The 18,672-nt window shown below is 37.3% G+C and overlaps 3 protein-coding genes across 4 annotated transcripts; all 3 read left to right on the forward strand.

Moving 5' to 3' along the window:
* Positions 1 to 1,845: 1,845 nt before the first annotated feature.
* Positions 1,846 to 3,072, forward strand: LOC141843265 (gibberellin 2-beta-dioxygenase 3-like). Its single transcript, XM_074731324.1, has 3 exons — positions 1,846 to 2,252; positions 2,342 to 2,687; positions 2,833 to 3,072. The coding sequence occupies exons 1-3, from the start codon at positions 1,846 to 1,848 to the stop codon at positions 3,070 to 3,072; spliced, it is 993 nt and encodes a 330-aa protein (XP_074587425.1).
* A 2,731-nt stretch (positions 3,073 to 5,803) lies between these two features.
* LOC141842909 (mitogen-activated protein kinase 1-like) lies at positions 5,804 to 13,758 on the forward strand. 2 transcript variants are annotated; one of them, XR_012602989.1, is made up of 6 exons: positions 5,804 to 6,074; positions 6,235 to 6,364; positions 7,316 to 7,453; positions 10,598 to 10,930; positions 11,277 to 11,379; positions 12,181 to 12,286. XR_012602989.1 is itself a non-coding variant. In XM_074730898.1 (6 exons), the coding sequence occupies exons 1-6, from the start codon at positions 5,845 to 5,847 to the stop codon at positions 13,569 to 13,571; spliced, it is 1,185 nt and encodes a 394-aa protein (XP_074586999.1). In that variant the 5' UTR covers positions 5,804 to 5,844; the 3' UTR covers positions 13,572 to 13,758. The 2 variants fall into 2 exon arrangements, 1 of the variants encoding a protein (XP_074586999.1); XM_074730898.1 differs by lacking the exon at positions 11,277 to 11,379 and adding an exon at positions 13,399 to 13,758 and having other exon boundaries at positions 12,181 to 12,361.
* Positions 13,759 to 15,367: 1,609 nt separating this feature from the next.
* Positions 15,368 to 18,672, forward strand: LOC141843290 (protein GRAVITROPIC IN THE LIGHT 1-like). Its single transcript, XM_074731351.1, has 2 exons — positions 15,368 to 15,723; positions 17,047 to 18,672. Exon 2 carries the CDS (start codon positions 17,055 to 17,057, stop codon positions 18,474 to 18,476), a length of 1,422 nt encoding a protein of 473 aa, XP_074587452.1. The 5' UTR covers positions 15,368 to 15,723; positions 17,047 to 17,054; the 3' UTR covers positions 18,477 to 18,672.

Below are 18,672 nucleotides of genomic sequence, written 5' to 3' on the forward strand. Positions count from 1 at the left end.
TCAAAAATTATTAAAAAATAAAATTTATAAAAAACAATAACAATAATCTTTGCATCTCCTGCATCATAATATCATATTAGCTCACCTTCGTGCTAATTCATACTCATACATCTCTATAAGTTTTCTTACTAATACAATAAATTAACTTTAATCCTTTAAATCTTATCCTGCTAAAATGTCAAATCCAAGCACAATGACTGAGACTATTAAGCGCGTAGATTCATAGAAGATCACTATATTATGGTCTTTATTATTGCATTTTGGGATTTTTCGCTGGTTATTATTAGCGCAGCGGATGTTATTAAAATGAGGACAACCTTGAAACACATCGAAATCTATCGGCCCCGCTATCACGTGAAATAGCACAGATTCCAATAAATCAAAACACTGGCACATATTAATGAATCACTAACAGTCGTTCATACTAGTTAACTCAATTATATTGAACCCTATTTCATCAATGCTCAATTTGAATATGGCTTTGGTAATTTAGGCCTTAAGCGAATAAAGTATAATAAAATAGACTAATAATCTACTGTTTACATACATTATTGGTGGTACGGAAGCTTCCACATTTTCAATTCTTCTTCTTCTTTTCTTACTTTTCTTCTTCTTCTCACAAAGTGCATGAATAACGTGTATTCATCAAGTCCCATGCATCTTATCCATTACACGTTGAGGTCGTAGTGTCTCCAAATCATTCATCCCCCCTCCACTGATGACGACTCCTAAACATGAATCTTATCCAACCTTACCATACCGATGGCAACCAAGGAATCTTCAGTCGTCCATCTTACATACATACATCAATCCCAATCCCCCAGCCAAGATGAAATAGCAGAACCAAGTGACGTTCGTAAAGAAAGCAGGCCACGTCTTCCATTCTCAACTATTCCAAGGTACACTCACTGTTGACAATCTCCCCCTAAATAGGACACATCAGTACATCACATCACTTCGAATCAAAAGGTGTCTGTGGGAGTACCAATTATCTGCGATAGAAGGGGTTCCCAATAAAGGAAATGGCACTGTCCATCCTCGAAGGCTTCAAATAATTGGCCAACAACAAGGGCAAGAATCAATTCAACGACATGGAATATAACGGTACCACACAACCATGGAGGGCATCTACCTGCCCACGTCCTTTGATACAGACCTCAAGATCTCTCGAATCTTGCGAGACTGGTCAGCGACGTACGTGTCTGATCCTGCCAGCCCAAGTGCCACTGTCAAGCCTAGATCGCCTTTTTGAGGTCAAGGTTCAGTTTGACTCCAGCTTGGGACCGTGCTACTCTGGCCAACAGTGCTCAGTCCTGCCTAGTTGCAAAGCGGTTGAGTGTTCGAAGTACTGGTGGTCTAAGTAACATACACGATATCACTCAAATGGAGACGCTTTGGTTGTGTTTCTAGATGCTTGATTTCGACATAAAGTGCTGCGTCTTTCACTCTGAAATGCTAGCTCCCGTTCCTTGCAAGTATCTCATTGATTCATCATTCATTGTGTTTAATTAATTCGTCGAGATTCCTTAAATTAGGCAGAACGTAGTAATCTTTGGCATTAGTACACAAGACTTCTGGAACAAGAAGATTGATGGGTCATTAGTATTTAAAACGTTGATAAAGTCTGAGATCATGCTGGGCTGTACTTGGTCTGATAAGATGAAAAAGTTGAACTTGTGACTCATACTTTAATCATGGACGGCAGACCATGGCATTTCAGTATCATACGTATGACAATTAATGGAGAATCGACTTCTATATAAGTGGTAAAGCAAGAGTACCTGGCAAAGCCTTGCTCTGTTATCTTCCCCTGAAACAAAAAGCCTGTTCGGTTTCTAATAGGCCATGGCGGTCTTGACAAAGCCATCTCTCGAGCAAGTCTCCCTCCCAACGACACCTTACAAACCGAGAAGCTACTTTTCAGGCATTCCGGTCGTCGACCTGTCGGTGACGGGCTCGGACGCCCTCATCGTGAATGCCTGCGAAGAGTTTGGGTTCTTCAAGGTCACCAATCATGGAGTCCCTAAGGAGCTCATTGCCAGGCTAGAAGAAGAGGCCATCAAATTCTTCAGCCTTTCTCAGGTGGAGAAGGAGCGTTATGGCCCTGCAAGCCCCTTTGGTTACGGCAGCAGGAAAATCGGCGGCAATGGTGATGTAGGTTGGCTGGAGTATCTCCTTTTGGAGATCAGCTCCGAGTCCATTTCACATTCTTCCCTGGACTTCCTCAAAGAACCCCGTGCAAGATCTTTTTGGTACGTTATCAGTTTATCTACTGTTCTTTTCTGTTTTGCAATATGTATTTAAGAATGAAAACTGATGTGTCGATAGATTACGCATGCAGCTCTGCTTTGAACGAGTACGTGGAATCAATGAGGAAGCTGGCAAGTGAGATTTTGGAGTTGATGGCGAAGGGCTTGAAGATTGAGCCAAGGAACATCTTCAGCAAGGTGGTGATGGATGAGGAGAGTGATTCCGTGCTGAGGCTCAACCATTACCCTCCATGCCCACTGCTGCAAGGGCTCAATGGCAGCATGACTGGGCTCGGAGAGCACACTGACCCACAGCTCATCTCAGTGCTCAGGTCAAACAACACCTCAGGGCTGGAGATCTCCTTGAGAGACGGCACCTGGGTCTCAGTCCTTCCTGATGCAGAATCCTTCTTCATCAACGTTGGTGATTCCTTGCAGGTAATAACTCCATGTCAGTTATAGTCATGCACTATAACAAGGCCCATCGGACAGGAATCAAGATTTTGCATGGATTTGGTGGTGGGTGAGACGACTGTATTCATTCACTGGATGCCAGACGGATCTAAATAATTTTGTCATGCAGGTTTTGACAAATGGGAGATTCAGGAGTGTGAAGCACAGGGTGGTGGCCAATGGATACGAGTCCAGAGTGTCGATGGTCTACTTTGGGGGGCCTCCTTCCGGGGAGAGGTTGGCTCCTCTGCCTCTGCTGCTGGGCGAAGGAGAGCAGAGCATGTACAGGGAATTCACATGGTGCGAGTACAAAAGGTGTGCCTACAAGAGCAGGCTGTCAGACAATAGGCTGGAGCAATTTGAGATGTGAGAAGAAAGCCATGCATGCATGCAGACAAGCCATTCAATGTGTACCAAGAATGGCCTTGGTTTAGGATTAACCAAAGATGGAATATTTGAGGTTTTACTTCTTTCGCTATTTAGGTCTTTTATTTTAAAAAAAAATAAGTTGAGTTATGTGATGATGATGATGATGTTGTGATATATATACATATATCGAAGGGCCCACCCGTATCGCTAACACTGTGATTAAATAAGGAATGTTAGGTTGCATGTCGACTGTGTCGGTTACGTACGAATCAATCTTGTTCGATTTCTGTTTAAGTCAAGTGGACAGATCTTATATTGTTACCTATATTTGATAGTGTTCTCTCGGACTCCTCTTCCAAAATTAGATCTGCTATTCAAAAGTTTCAAAGCAGCTATTCCAACGTTTAAATTACTATCGAATTAGAGAAGATAGAAGTCTCATCAACATGCGAGATAGAGATTATAATGTTGGAAGAAAGAATGGATGTAAGTCTCTATGTGCGCGATAAAAAAATCATATCTTTTTTTTTTGGTGATTATATAACTAATAGAAAGGAATCTCTACATGGAATATCATGTACCATCTATTATCTTGATAGAGGTAAGTTAGGAGATCAGATCTGACCGTCGTTACATAAAATATCACATGCCCCTTATCTATTCTCACGACGGGTAATTAGGAGATCAAATCTGACCATCATTGTAACAATTTCATCGTAAATTGTCATGTGTCTATTTGCCTACCGTGTAATTAGGAGATTAAATCCGACTCCAATTATGAAAATATCCATGTAGATCGTTGGGAATCGAAGCTGAGTGCTAGAATAGTCAAGTAATTAGTCCCAAGATGCCTCTCCCCAACCCAAGCGAGCATTAGTATTCGGGCATGTAAATCTAAAGACGCCCATAGATGTTTGGGAACTCTCATTTGAAGATGTCAATTGGTGCTTGGGGATGTCAACCAGGTGCTCGAGAATGTTTCTTTGAAGACACCAATGCGTGGTTGGGGTGCCGCCTTCTAGTGCTTGAAAATGCTTCTTCAAAGATGGCAATTTGTGCTCGGGAATATCAACCTCTGGTGCTCAAGAATGTTCATTTGAAGATGACCCTAATGTTTGGGTCTGGTACCATCAATATCTGTATTAATTATGTTATAGGTCTTCCTTGTTAGTTTACTGTTTGATGGACCATGCCTGTCATTCAAGTTGTTTATCCGCATCTCATGACCAAGTTGGAAGAGTGAGAACTTTACCCTCAAAGAATTGAACTCGAACCTCATTTTTAACATCCAAGATTCATGAGTGACAAATAAAGTAATTTTTCCAATTTTATGCACTCATCGAATCATCAAAAAGATTCGCTCTCATCGAAAAGATACGCTATGTTTAAAAATAGTCAAAAGGATGTCTTATCATATATTTTATACTCAAAATATATTTTATTTCATTATTATTATAATAATTATATTATTAAAATATAAAAAATTAATTATTTTATTTAATTAAAAATAATATATGCAAAATATTATTATATTAAAACATTCTTTATCAACTAATCAAAAGTATTTAAATTTTATTAAAATTATTTTAAATTAACCAAAATTATTTTAAATTAATTATAGAAATTATAATTGCTACACCATTATAATTAAAATTTAAAATTTAAAATCCTAAATATTAAATCTTGAATATTATTATTTGCAGTGATAATCTGACATTCGGTCAAAGCAACGACCGGTTGTTGGTTTTTATTTAATCTCAGATTCGATTTTCGAGTCAAACAAGCATGTTTTACTACCAGACCTCCAAAGAGAGAAAAATGAAAGGACGTCTTAATTTATATAAATTATAAAAAAGTATTTTTTAAAAAATCAAAATAATATTTAAACAGATATTTTATCTCGATAATATTTTTATTTTTAATATTATTATAACAGTACTAATTCCTATACCTTATAAAAATTATACTATATATATATATAGCTACTTTAAAGTATAACATTTAACAGTTATTTAATATATTTTAATTTTCTAATAATAATTTTAATTAAGTTAATAAAAAATATTTTGACACGTTAGTATTCAAAATTTATGATTGAAAATTCTAAAATTTAATTATAATTATTTTAAAATAATTTTGATTACTTTAAAATAATTTTGATGAAATTTTAAATTTTTTTAATAAATTAATAAATAATATTTTGATTTTATAAACTGTTCATAGATATTTAAAAACAACAAGAATAATATTATAGTAGTTATCGAATAATCACTAGTAAAGGATATTTTAAAATAAAATATTTGATAGATATCTTTTTTATTTTTTAAAATCCTTTTTCATGATTTACATAATTAAGAGGGGTTTTTTGCCCTTCCAATAGATCTCGGACTTTTTCTACGAGCATCTGCAATGCTCGTTAAAAGAGCGCTTCTTTTAATCTCTTTCTAGGTGACGTGGAGGAGAGAGTGTAGAGTAAACTTTTGAACGCGTTAAAACCTTTGAACGTGTTAATGGAGCAGAGATGGATCCCACACATTTTTTTTTATTTTTTAAAATTTTTGAACGCGTTAAAACCTTAGAGCGTTGCAGATGCTCTAAGAAATTTCTTCTTCTAAAGTGAGTTTACTGAAAATGGTATTAATTTTAATCTCCATTGGTACGCAGACTATTACTAATTAATAAAAAAATTGTCGCGGCTTGGGTAGCGAAACCAGGCGAGGGGAAACGGGAGATCGAGACGAGAGCAATCCGTTGGGCTAGCGGAAAGAGCGCGATGGAGGGCGGAGCCCAGCAGGCGGACGCCGAGATGATGGAGGCGGGAGCGCAACTTCCGCCTCAGCCGGCCTCCGGTCCTGCCCCGCAGGGCCTAGACAACATCCAGGTGACGCTCAGCCACGGAGGCCGTTTCATCCAGTACAACATATTTGGAAACATCTTCGAGGTCACCTCCAAGTACAAACCCCCCATCATGCCGATCGGCAAGGGCGCCTATGGGATCGTATGGTGAGTGCGTTTTTTTTCTCCCCCTTCGAGGTTGCGGTAGATCGGATTCGGTTCGACTGCCGGTGATCTGGATTCTTCTTTCCGACAAAAGTTTCTTTTCTTCTATTTGTAGCCTTTGGTTATCTGAATCCTTTGTTGCCCTTTTTATTTTGGGTTATAGCTCGGCTTTGAATTCCGACACGGGCGAGCAGGTGGCGATAAAGAAGATTGCCAACGCGTTCGATAACAAGATCGACGGGAAGAGGACTCTGCGGGAGATAAAGCTTTTAAGGCACATGGAACATGAAAATGTTAGTTTGCCTGATTGGCTTTCTCCGTGTCCTTTGTTCTCCTTTCCTCCCCACTTTACCGTTTCTAGCTAATTCTTGAAAGCCTCCGTTGACGAACTTTGTAGACTATTTGTTAAGGCGCCAAATGTCCAGTTTGATGCAAGATGCCATAAACTTTTGGGTTTTCATTTTCAGTCTAGTGCTTAATTTACTTCTTGTTGAGCGAATAGGGTTGACAAATAACCAAGAATACACTTACATGCTAAAACCATATGCAAGAAAGTGTAGTTATTGGTTTCTTATTTTCTCGTTGGCATTGGAGTAAGTTGGGCAATGTGACCCTCTGAACTACAAGCTGGCATCTTGTACTAAGGTACGAATCAATAATATTCTTCTTCAATTGTTTGCAAGATTATAATACTCTTTTGAGTAGATAATCTAGGGTGGAAATGAGAAGTTGCAAGTTGCCTGGTTTCATCTTCCTCCATCTCTTCTCTATTGCACCATATTGAATGGTGGCATCATAACAAACAATATAACCTGAGTGAAAATTTCAAAAGTTTTCATGATAGCTGTAGGTATGTTGGTCAGCAAAAGTTTGTTATTTGCAAGTTTGTGAAGCTCTTATTTTCTTTATCTGGATATACATTCTTGTTTTGACAGAATAATGTATCAATTTTGTAGTATAATATGTTACCAACTTCAAATGTGACGTTTACAGCCAACTACTTCAAATGTATCGACATTGCTAGGTTTTAGAAAGTAATTTTTGTGCTCAGGACCTCACTTTCTGTTAGACAATTGGAACTTGCTTACACCTGCATCCAGCAAAAATTGATGGTTCTTATTATATTACGAATCCTATATATTTATTTATGTAAAATGACAAGGTACATCAGAACTGGTAAAAATTTAGAAATAGTTCACAAAGTTTATCTTTTCATCCGGGTAATGTTTTTATGCAAATTACAGATTGTTGCAATCAGAGATATAATACCACCTTCTGCAAGGAACGCATTCAATGATGTCTACATTGCTTATGAGTTGATGGACACAGATCTGCATCAAATTATTCGCTCAAATCAGGCTCTTTCTGAAGAGCATTGCCAGGTTTTGCTTTCTAAAGTCACACTATATAGATGGGTTTCTAGTCCTTTAAGCTTACAACAACAACAACAATCAAGTCTTATCCCATGGAGTCGGCTATATGGATCATGCTATGTCATTGAGCTCTATCCCCTATTATATCATCATTGTATTTAAATAAATTTTATCTTATTTTATTGTTGCTAATCAAGCCTTTTTTGGTCTTTTCTCTTTCTCGTTTGATGTGCACATTTATCATAATTTCACATCGTCTAATTAGAATATTTATTGGTCATCTAAGTACATATCCGTATCATCTTAAACGTGTCTTTCGGAGTTTTTCTTTAATATGTGCAATCTTGATTTTCTTTTTAATATTTTCATTTTTTATCATGTCTATCCTTAGATGACCACACATCGACTTTAATATCCTCATCTTTATAATTCTTATCTTCTATGCTCGAGTCATAACCAACATTCAGTTCCATATAATATAGCGGTCTAACCGTCATTTTGTAAAATTTTCCTTTAAGTTTTAGAGGTACTTTACAATCACACAAAACACCTGACGCTTTCTTCCATTTCAACTATCCCATTTGTATTCATATGTAAGACATCTCTCTCAATCCCTCCTTACTTTTACAAAAATGATTCTAAGTACTTAAAACTCTCAATTACAGATAATTTGTCATCTTCTATTTTAACAATTGTCTCATTATGTCTAATATTATAAAATTTAAATTTATATATTCTGTCTTTACTCTACTAAGCTAAAACCTTTCATTTTTAGTGTTTCTCGTCAAGATTCGAGTTTAGCATTTACTTCTTCATGTGTCTCATTCACCAAAACAATATCATCTGCAAATGACATACACTGTGGTACCATATCTTGGATGTGTCCAGTGAGTTCGTTTATGATTAGTGTAAAAAGATAGAGACTTAGCATTGATCCTTGATGTAACCTTATTTTTAAGGGAAACGTTTTAGTTAATCCATCTGAAATCTTCACTTTTGTTCTTACATTCTCATACATATCCTTAATTAGTTCAATATATGTTATGCTAGTACTTTTCTTTTTTAGAATTTTTCATATAATTTATCTTGATACTCTATCATAAACATTTTCTAGGTTGATGAATACCATATATAAGTCTTGTTTCTGTTTTCGATATTTTTCAATTAGTTGCCTGAGAAGATGTATAGTTTCTATTGTCGACCTTCTATGCATAAATCCAAATTGATTTTCAGTCATCATGTCTCCTTCTTTAGCTTTTTTTCTATTACTCGTTTTCAAAGTTTCAGGAGTATGACTCATTAGTTTAATACTCTTATAATTTTCACAATTTTGTACATCTTCTTTATTTTTATATAAAGGAATTAGAGTATTTACCCTCCACTGATTGGATATTTTTAAAATTTTCAATATTAGGTTGAATAAGTTTGTAAGTCATTCAATACTTTATTTCCCTAAACCCTTCTGTACTTCTATCGGAATATCATTTGGATCAACTGATTTTCCATTTTGCATCCCATTTAAAGTTTGTTTTACTTCTGAAATTTGAATTCTATGATAAAAATTTAAATTTCTAGGCTCTTTTGATCTACTTAAATTACCTAAGTTAAGTTGATCATCTAAATTTTCATTAAAAAGTTAATGAAAATATCTCCTTCCATCGCTCTTTTATTTCCTCATCATTTACTAGTACTCTATTACATTCATCTTTAATACATCTTATTTGTTTTCTTTTCTCTCACTTTAGCTATTCTCTTTCCCCTTCTTTTGTATTCAATTTTTGATATAAGTGTTCAAAAGTTTTATTCTTAGCTTCATTCATTACTTTCTTGACTATTGTATATTTTTAAAAAATTTCTCATTTTTACAAGTATATAATACCTTATAGGCCGTTAATTTTTTCTTTATTTTCTCTTGTACTTTCTTATTCCATTACTAAGATTCTTTACTTAGTGGTGTACGCCCCTTTGACTCACTGAGTACATTCTTGATTACTATTGTTAACTTTAATACCATCTTATTCCATGTCATATTCGAGTCGTCGTATATTTCTCTTAATATTTGAACTCTTACCCTCTCCTTAAATATGTTTTGTTTCCATCCATCCTTTAACTTGATACTATGTTTGTGGCGTATATCCAATACCAAGGATTAAAATTTTAGGACGTCGTCCGCCGCGGCACCGGCACCGGCACATCGGCACACGAATTTTCCGGAGGAGTCGCGTGGCCTCGGCGATGACTCCGGAGGCGTCGCGAGGCCTCGGCGACGGCTCCGGAGGCGTTCGGCGACGCCGCCGGAGATGTCACCGGGGCCCGGCGACACTCCGCGCGGGCGCACCGATATTTTTCCATTTTTTTTAAATATAATAATAACTTATGTTAGGTAGTTAAGTTTTCTTTATCGTTCCGGTCCGGGATGACTTTATAATCTTTATAAATTTTTGACTTTATATCTTTATTCTTCCTAACCATAAGAAAGTCAATTCGCGATTTGTTATTCCAACTTTTGAACATGACTAAGTGTTCTTCTTTTTTTCTTAAAAAACGTATTAGCTAATATAAAGTCATATGATATTACAAAATCCAATATAGTTCTTTCTATTAATTTTTTGTTCTAAATCCATAACTCCTATGCACCCTATCATATTTTTTATTTTTCACTTTTACATGTCCATTTAAATCTCTCCTATTAAAATTATTTCGGTTGGTGAAATATTTTATAATATTTCATCTAGGTCGTTTCAAAATCTAGATTTGGTGTGTTCATCTAACCCTACTTGAGGAAAACAAGTTACAGAACCTCACTGTGCTAACAATTGAAATATTTTCATTCTTCTAAAGTGATTTACCTCCAAAACATACGAAGAGCTGAGCCTAAATATCACATTAAATTAGAGTTCACGATTATCCATTATATGTTCGTAGCAAGTTAAATCTGAGAATTTCAACTAGTTAGCTTTTCTTGATTTACTAGAGGCTTTATATGCTGAAAACAATAAACTTGTTGAGAATTAGGCAATTGGGAATATGCACTTTCACTGTCCACAGTTTATAAAACTAATTCTGATAAGCTATCTGATTTCTTGATACGAACACCTGATACAGTATTCATTGTTGTTGGCTGATGGCTTGTTCTGTTTTCTTTCCCTACAGTATTTCCTTTATCAGATTCTTCGGGGGTTAAAGTACATTCATTCAGCAAATGTTCTCCACAGAGACCTGAAACCAAGCAATCTCCTCTTAAATGCCAATTGTGATCTGAAGATTTGTGACTTTGGGCTTGCTCGGACAACCTCAGAAACTGATTTTATGACAGAATATGTTGTTACAAGATGGTATCGAGCTCCAGAGCTATTGTTGAATTCTTCAGAATATACTGCAGCAATTGATGTCTGGTCTGTTGGTTGTATCTTCATGGAACTGATGGACAGGAAGCCTCTATTTCCTGGAAGGGATCATGTGCATCAACTAAGGTTATTGATGGAGGTATAATCTTCTAACCTAAAATTTTTATTTGTAATCCACCTTGTATGTTATTTCTAGTGTTTGTATCTCACTCATGCTTGCTTACATTGCAATGATAGTAACATCACTTTCTTTATTTTGCCATATCAACGATTTAGCCTTATACAGAGTTCAATGGTAGGATAAGATCATTGTAGCTTCCTAGCTGGACCTAGGTAGCTTGCTGGTTCTTAATAGTTTGAAATCATGAGTTGCTTTTTTCCTTTGTGTGTGTGTGTGTCAGTAGCCAATGCTTGAAATTGAAAATACTAAACTTTTAGTTCTATTAATTTCTCCCAAAATTGATATCGACTCTTGATATTGGCAGCTTTTAGATGGAAGCGGATGAGTATTTATGGTAGTTCTTCCTTACTAAATCAGCTATTTGATCATTATGGAAAGCTAATAGAAGCTATAGGACAAGAAGAACGGTACCTATTTTTTCCCAATTGCTTTAAGTCTTTCTTACATGAACTCTATTAAGCACTTGACATCTGGAAAATTGTTTATTGGTGAGTATACCATTGCTTGAACTTGTTGTACCTGCTTCAGTTAGTTATCTGTTTCCCAAGGTATCTTTCATTGCTGCAAAGTCTTTCCAAACCTTCGACTTGATTTGCTAATGCTTTATATTGACGTTGTCAACTCAATCTTTCCACGTGTGGAAATCATTTACTGGTCACACAAGTGTCTAGAAAACCCAACCTGCTTGAATCCTAGTCTACATGAAAATTTTGAGTTTTGGAGAGTTCTGTGGGTTTCTTTTTCTCTTTCGACCTCTCTTGTCTCGTGTTTCACTTTGATATCTTCCACTTGACTGGATCCAATTTGACCCGAAATGGAGGGGTTGCATATGAGTTCTTATATTTAGGTTTTAAATTAAATCAGATATAACCAGGTTTAATAACTGTACGGGGACTTTCAAGTTATTTTGATCTGACATGACTTGTTAAGTTTTTATCATTTTGCATGGATTTAATGACATGAAACTAAGCCAGCGACATCTTTTTTATATGTTTTGGTTGGATCTTGGGTTTTGATTGCAAAATCATGGCCTTAATGATTTACGTTTAGCTCCCCAAAGCCAGACCTGACCCTTGATAACCCTTAGCATTTATGTATGGTCATTTGAATGTTATTTCCTTCATTTTGGAGGAGTATTCACTGCATTGCTTGTTGTTTGCTGGGCTACGTCTACATTTGATCTCTGTTTTAAATTTCATATGATGCAGCTTATTGGCACGCCGAATGAGGCCGAATTGGATTTCCTGAATGACAATGCCAGAAGATACATCGGTCAACTTCCTCATTATCCAAAACAGTCCTTGCCTGAAAAATTTCCTCATGTCAATCATACAGCTATTGATCTCGTTGAAAAGATGCTAACATTTGATCCTAGGCAGAGAATAACTGGTACCTTTGAACATTTACTAGCTTTCTTTGACTGAAAATATAATTGATTTCCTGTGCATGTTTCTAAAAGTTATCAATTATTGACGAAGTTTATGTTTTGACACTTTCTATTGTTAAAAACAATGATCAGTCCGATGAGGGCCCTAACAAATATTCAGATCATTTTATACAAGTATTAATGTAAACTTAACCATGCTAGTTTCTATTTGAACATTAATAACATGCTAGGACCTGTCACTTCTCAATGATACTATGTTTTGCTAAGGTTTCATTGTCTTGATGTTATTTTAATGGGCTGTTTTTCATGTATTTTAAGCTTTGCTCCTATTAATTTTGGCAAGAAGATTTGTATGAAGGATTTGCAATCGTTTACTAGGTTTAGATGGATGTACAATGCTAGATATCTAGTACAAAAGTTTTTTTCTTCTAAAAATACAAAAGTAATTTGATCTTATTAGAATTGTTCTCTATAGTTCAGTAAATTCCTGAATCATTCTCACTGGCAAGATGGGCAATAATATTTCTCGACCATAATATATTTCCTGTACGACCAGATTAAATTTTGCAAATAAGGACACTAGTGAATTACATTTGTCTAGCAATTCTGGATTAGCTAATTGACAAACAAACCTTCATGGGAATACATTGGAAGCTTAAGGTATTATCCAACTTGTGGATCTTTTTCTAATGGTAGATGTTCTTTTTCTAAGTACGCTGTCTTGGTCCTTCTTCATTAATTGCTAAGTTACTTGACGACCCACCCTTAGAACCATGGTCCAATTATCTTATGCAGTAGATGACTGATGTTGGCTACACCTACCACCATTGAAATGTCTCTTATTTATTGATTTTCATAAGGACAACGTGATAGCCCTAGTAAGATGACTAATACGAATGTTTTCTCACGTTTTCTTGGTCTTCTTGTTACATGAAGGATTTGATCGACGCAGCAATATGCTGTCATTTTTTCCCCACTTCTCTGAAAGCCTTGTTTGATCTTTGAAAGTTGATTGTTGAATTTTATTTATCGTTGGCAGTTGAAGAAGCTCTAGCACACCCTTACCTAGCCTCTTTACACGACAGCAGTGACGAACCAGTGTGCATGATGCCCTTCAGCTTTGACTTCGAGCAGCATGCACTTTCCGAGGAACAGATGAAAGAGCTCATCTACCGGGAGGCCCTCGCCTTCAACCCCGATTACCAGCAATGAAAATAAATCTTAATCATCTATTAATGCATTGGACCTTTAATCAGTGTAAACGAAGTTGTTTGTGTTGTATGGCACTGTCTCTGATTTCTCAGTGATGTTTATCTGCCAAACACTGCTCCTTGCCATGTGGATGTCCAGAATGCTGGAACTCGTTGATTAATTGACTCCGCTTATCAGTTGTCGTTGAGTTTTGCCGGTACGTTTGTTGATAAAAAATAATCAAATCTGCTGTATTTTCCTGGTTCTAATTCTAATGAAAAAGACTGTTGGCAGATGTGGCTGTTGGGTATGATGATATTATATGAACATTTGAGTTGGTGACTGCAGATCTCTTTGCCTGGTTGACGATAGTCAAATTCGACGGCTATTCTGCACGCAACGCAACAAGATAGCGTGAAACATCAATCACCGCCACACAATGTCGGGTTGGGCGGTGGTGTTAGTCTTACGTGGAGCATGTCATGGATCTGCAGTCGCAAGGGCATGGGCCTGCTGTGGAGACAGAATCCTATGGAGATTTCTGGGAGCCACGTGCAAGCAAACATTATTACTACTGGTAGACTCTAACCTAACTGCGGTTTACGATAATTCACTTTTTCTTTGTTCCCATCGTCAACGGCAGCAACACGATTATTATTATTATTATTAATTTCCTTTCTTTGTCACTTAAAATGCACACAAGTAATGCTTAAAATACACGCAAATGTATACATAGTACGCTTAAAATTCAAAAAATGTCTACCTGAGAGATCTATGTCAGATTACACTTTTCTTCCTTTTAATTGGACGAAATTGTAGATGGCAGATGCCAGTCATAATCAACGAATCTACTACGTTTCTAAATATCTATATCTACACCGAACCTTTGAATGTCCATATTGATAATATATATATATAATGTTTTATATCTCTAAAATTATATCATTTTGATTAAAAATTGCATAGGAGATTTCCTAACAACTGAAGTATGGAAGTGTATTTGAGTTGGAAAACATACATTATTTTAATGAAGATTTTTTTAGTGGATAAAAATGATCCATCTCAATTCAAAATTAATATATTTTTCGTTTAAAAATTCTCTTTTGAGACTAATGATCAATTTCAACTCAAAATAATTTTTATTTTTACTTTAAATTTTTTGAATTGTCTCATGATGTAAGTCATCAAAGAATTCATCTTTATAATCTATACTCATTTTTGTGCAAAAGCCTCAATTGATGTATTGTTTTTTTTTGGAAAAATCTACAAATCAATAAGAATAAAATAGCGCAATAACTCAATGTTTTATTTAAATTTGTCTTCCATTTATTTATTATATTTTGAATTTCCATTTAAATTTGTATTCTTATTATACATCCAAAAATCTCAGCAGGAAGCTGTCAAAATCAAAACCCTACCTCGCCTCCCTGCCACCAACTGACACCCCTGTGCTCTGGATCACTCGTCACTCCCAATTATTTCTTCACGAGAAATTGCATCCTTCCTAAATAATCAATAATTATTATATATATATATATATAAATAAATTATAAAAATCTTAGCTCTGAATTAAATCCCAGAGGACAAAAATCCCACCCAAATCCAGCTGGAACAGACTCTGACTGAGGATTTGTCAAAAATATGTCATCCCTGTTCTACCCTCACCGTAAAAATGCACATTAGAGAACAACAACTGAGGTACAGTCTTGTAATATTCATGCCTCAATAAGGGTATTTTAGGTATATAAAGCCAAAAGCCAAGGTCTTTTTTTATCGTTTCCCAATGGCGTGTCGTTCTACTCTGCCTGCTCCTTACACTTCACTGTCCTTCCCGCCTTTCCCTTCCCTTCCCTTCCCTGCGTCTCTCGACCTCTGCCCTTTCTCCGAGGTCCCGCGAGCTCGGATCCCGCCGGAGGCACAAGGGGCAGGAGGAGCCTGCTCTAAAGATTCCATCTTGGGGTCTCCGCCGTTGCCATTTCTCTGTCCTCGCCGCCGATGAATGGCCAGCTATGTGCACAAGGTCGCGTCTCCTCAAATGGTTGCTTGATCGCCGGACATGGTAGAGAATAGAACGCTCATCTGGCGCTTCTTCCATGTTTTGGCTTCGATTAAACTCTTTCTGCTCTTTGTTTTCCTCTTAATCCCCAGAAAAGTTCGCTGACAAAGGAGCAGGGTAAAGACTCAACTCTCACCCCCTCTCTTTACTTTTATTTATTTATTTACTTAAAAAAGGGATTTTGCTTTTTTTTTTCTTCTTCTTCTTTCTGCCGTATATGCATCCCCTTTCAATGCGCTACGCTGTTCATTAATCCATACGCGCTCCTGTCCCCTTCTCTGCATATTAGTGTGCATTTATGTTGTGTGCTTGTTTGTTTCTTTACGGAAGCATTATGAGCTCAAGGAACATTGAGGAAAAGTGCGTATGCAGCTACTGAATTGATGATAAGCTGCTGCTGCTGCTGCGTCATGGTGATAAATTTAGTTTTGTTTTCTTCTCGAGCTTTGACAATCTTCGCCTCTGAACTTATTACGTGACTTCTGGTTTTACCTATAAGGTGTTGCAATGGGTGGGACCTCAATGGGAATGCATCGTCTGTGCATTTGCTTGGAGAGGCATCTTAAAGTAGTAGCTACAAGTTGATTCCCTGGAAAAATATTGACCATGGTGGGGTTTTCATCAACCCATAAAGTTTCTTTGCAATGAACTACTTTGCCATCAATGTTTCGATGAGATATCTTGGTTCCCGGGGTAATGGTGCTGTGGTAGGACATCCAGGTTGTCATTCAGGCACCTGCGTTTCGATTGCTAACTATGGCGTATTTGCAGGAATTTTCTTTCAAATGGAGAAGTGCAATCAAAGGATGTTGAGTGTCTGAGTTGGCCGTTGTGTGTACTTTCTGATTTACTCTGGTAGTCGGTGAGAAATTTTCGTGGGGACCGGATCGGTTATCTCTGGTAATCAATGGGATTAACTGAGATTTATCATTTTTTCGATGAGATATCTTTTTTTTCTTTAAACAATGATGATTGGGAAATTAGTCATTCACATAATTTGTTGTATAACCTCGTTTTAATTCTGCCATTATCCTTTGAATTGACTGATGAAATGTTCTTGAGTGTTTTTTGGTGGTCATATAAAAAAAGGCAAAGCGATCTTTAACTCATTGCCTACCTATTCCCTCCTCCAAAGTGATTCTCCAATAATGTTTGCCTTTATTTTTGCTGTCTGCACATCAATTAGAGGAATCTGAGGTCCCAAAACAATCACATTTAACTCACCGATTTACTTGATTTTTTTTTTGGTGATCCGTAGGTGTCGTTTTTCTTTCTTTCTCTTGTTCTTGCTCTTGGCAGTATGCTTTTGTTTCCTCCAGTTTTGTGTGCATGTTCTCTTTAAAGTAGGCGAAGAATTCTACCTTCAAAGTAGAACATTTTGTTGTCTTGCCGGCCATCTTGACTCTAATGTTAGTGGAATTTCTTTCCAATCTACAACAGGTGTGGCAATGGAATCTTATAGATTGGAGCCACCGTCGAAATTGGGAACTTTAGCTTGGAGTTTCAACAAGATTTTCCATCTCCATCGCCATGTTGCAAGCTCTGCAGCTAGTGCTTGCTCTATTCCTGATGAGGATGCCTACTCAATCCATAAATCCAAGCTGTCTCAGAACTTCAGTGACAGTTCCACCATCCTCTTAGAAGATCTTAATGGTTTCTACAAAGACAAACACCAGAAGCAGCAAGAAAGTTCCTTTGTGAAGGAGAAAGAAGCCATGGAGTTTTTCGTTGCGAACCTTTTTGCACGCATTTCTGCGATTAAAGCTTCCTACGTTCAGCTCCAATTGGCACAATCCCCGTATGATCCTGACATGATACAGTCTTCTGATCTCGCAATTGTCACCGAGCTCAAACAAGTCTCGGAGCTCAAGCGGACCTACTTCAAGAACCAATTGGTCATCCCTCATCCTGATTGTGACCCTAACAGAGCCTTTGCTGCTCAGATTGAAGAGCAGAGAAATCTAATCACGACCTATCGGATCACAATCGACAAGCTCACGACTGACCTCAAGATCAAGGATTCTGAGAGCCTCACACTGCAGGATGAGCTCCTTGAGGCAGAGAAAAAGAATAGAGTTTTGGACTCAAAGCTCCACCCTGGCCGGTCATTCTCAGCCTTGGATGATCTGCATCCCTCTGGCTTAAACTCCACCCATTTCCTCACTTTTCTTCGATGCACCTTCAAATCCATTCAGTCTTTTGTCAAAGTAATGGAGAAGGAAATGGAGTCATCTGGTTGGGACCTCAATGCCGCTGCAACTGCTATCCAACCCGAGGTGCTTCAGTGGAAGAAGCCTGAGCATCGGACTTCCGCGTTCGAGTCCTTTGTGTGTGGTAAGATGTTCTCCAACTTCCACCACAAAAGTTTCAATGTTGATGCCTCGGAAGGCAGGCTAATGTGGAGTTTCCCCGAGTTCTTCCAAGAATTCACTCAACTCAGATGTGTCGAACAAATACAAAAGCTCAGTCAACACTCAGCAATTTTGAGCTTCATTAGGGCTAAGTATCTGGAACTCGTGCATCAGAAGATGGAAGAATCATTCTTTGGAAGCCTCAACCACAGGGCTGTGCTGAGCTCCGGCCAGGGCTTTCCAAACTCAACATTCTTCAAACAGTTTGTGGAGATGGCAAGGGGAGTGTGGCTTCTCCACTGCCTGTTCTTCTCATTCAAGCAAGACTCAGACCAGTCCATCTTCCAAGTCCGGCGGGGTAGCCGGTTCTCCGAGGTGTACATGGAGAGCGTAGTGCAGGACGACAAAGCCAGTAACAAACGCAGCGCAGTTGGGTTCACCGTAGTTCCCGGGTTCAAGGTGTGCTCGACTCTGATTCAGTGCAAGGTCTTCCTCTCGCCTGCAGATCAATGTCCATGATGTCGTCAGGTGAAAGACAGGGAAAGTTCTCTCTCAATAACCATGTAAAAGTATACAGCAGCATGCAAGATCTTCAGTCGAGCTTTTAATTATGACGATGACAATAGTTAGATGTGAATCATGATGCTTGGAGGATCTAATGATTTTGTTTTGCTATGGGAATCTAGTTAGTCAAATATGAAATTGGAAGAACAAT

Source organism: Curcuma longa, chromosome 12 (genome assembly GCF_044706935.1).
Source record: "Curcuma longa cultivar G26 ecotype Majalengka, Jawa Barat chromosome 12, ITB_CL_G26_1.1, whole genome shotgun sequence".
Classification (NCBI taxonomy): Eukaryota; Viridiplantae; Streptophyta; class Magnoliopsida; order Zingiberales; family Zingiberaceae; genus Curcuma; species Curcuma longa.

Coding starts and splice junctions, on each gene's coding strand:
- LOC141843265 (XM_074731324.1), top strand. CDS start 1,846: ATGGCGGTCTTGACAAAGCCATCTCTCGAGCAAGTCTCCCTCCCAACG. Junction 2,253..2,341: donor CCCCGTGCAAGATCTTTTTG/GTACGTTATCAG, acceptor TTACGCATGCAG/CTCTGCTTTGAACGAGTACG. Junction 2,688..2,832: donor ACGTTGGTGATTCCTTGCAG/GTAATAACTCCA, acceptor TTTGTCATGCAG/GTTTTGACAAATGGGAGATT.
- LOC141842909 (XM_074730898.1), top strand. CDS start 5,845: ATGGAGGGCGGAGCCCAGCAGGCGGACGCCGAGATGATGGAGGCGGGA. Junction 6,075..6,234: donor GGCGCCTATGGGATCGTATG/GTGAGTGCGTTT, acceptor TTTGGGTTATAG/CTCGGCTTTGAATTCCGACA. Junction 6,365..7,315: donor GGCACATGGAACATGAAAAT/GTTAGTTTGCCT, acceptor TGCAAATTACAG/ATTGTTGCAATCAGAGATAT.
- LOC141843290 (XM_074731351.1), top strand. CDS start 17,055: ATGGAATCTTATAGATTGGAGCCACCGTCGAAATTGGGAACTTTAGCT.